General features: G+C 42.6%; 1 protein-coding gene across 1 annotated transcript; it reads left to right on the plus strand.

Moving 5' to 3' along the window:
• Positions 1-12: 12 nt before the first annotated feature.
• LOC107682535 (anoctamin-5-like) lies at positions 13-781 on the plus strand (the record flags this gene model as incomplete). The annotated part of the gene is made up of 3 exons (XM_016478743.1): positions 13-291; positions 441-551; positions 666-781. Coding segments are annotated over exons 1-3 (338 nt in total), but the record flags the coding sequence as incomplete, so codon positions are not given.
• Positions 782-857: the final 76 nt, after the last annotated feature.

Raw genomic sequence — 857 nt, forward strand, 5'->3', positions numbered from 1 at the left:
TTCCAGGAGTCTGAAGATGGGAGGACATACTTCCTGAAGATCCACGTTCCATGGGAAGTGCTGGCAACATATGCAGATGTTCTGAAAATCAAAGTGCCTTTTAAAGCCAATGATATTCCAGATAAAAAAGACGTGCCCTTGAGCTGGCTCTGTACTCCCTACCGTCTGCCCGAGCATGTGATGCAGCCTGAGCCCGACTACTTCACCGCCACCTTTGACAAGAGCAAGACTGACTTCTTCCTCATCGAGGATAAAGAAACCTTCTTTCCTCCGTCCACACGGAACAGGATTGTAAGAAAACCAGTAGAAATGCCAAGAATACATAAAATTATTACAAGATATTACATTGTAGTAACCTCCATTGCAGCATGGCCTTATTAAACTTTTACTGAGGAACTGCCCTGTGACCAAAGGCTTAGTTTATTTTCTTCTCCATGTAGGTATATTACATCCTTTCCCGATGTCCATACAGTAAAGAAGACAAGGATAAGAAGGGCATCAAGAGGCTGCTGAACAACGGGACCTACGCAGCTGCCTTCCCTTTGCATGACGTAAGTCTTTAAGAGAGGAAGATGTGCATTCAGTGGCATAAACCTAGATGTTTCTCTATTCAGAAGGTTTTGTGCCATAGAAAAAACAATAACGTTAATGTCTGTTTTTTGTAGTGTAGGTACTGGACCAGGTCTCGTGATGCTAACTGTGAGAGCGAGCGCTATTCCTTGTATAAATACTGGGCTCGTTTCAGCAGCTTTTACAAGGAGCAGCCACTCAACCTCATACGGTGAGACCAGCAAACCCCTTGGTTTATATTTAACTTCCTTTTATTAAAAATACACACAAAAAAATTACCTTGACAT

Source organism: Sinocyclocheilus anshuiensis, unplaced genomic scaffold (genome assembly GCF_001515605.1).
Source record: "Sinocyclocheilus anshuiensis isolate Anshui unplaced genomic scaffold, SAMN03320099.WGS_v1.1 C32309814, whole genome shotgun sequence".
NCBI classification, from domain to species: domain Eukaryota; kingdom Metazoa; phylum Chordata; class Actinopteri; order Cypriniformes; family Cyprinidae; genus Sinocyclocheilus; species Sinocyclocheilus anshuiensis.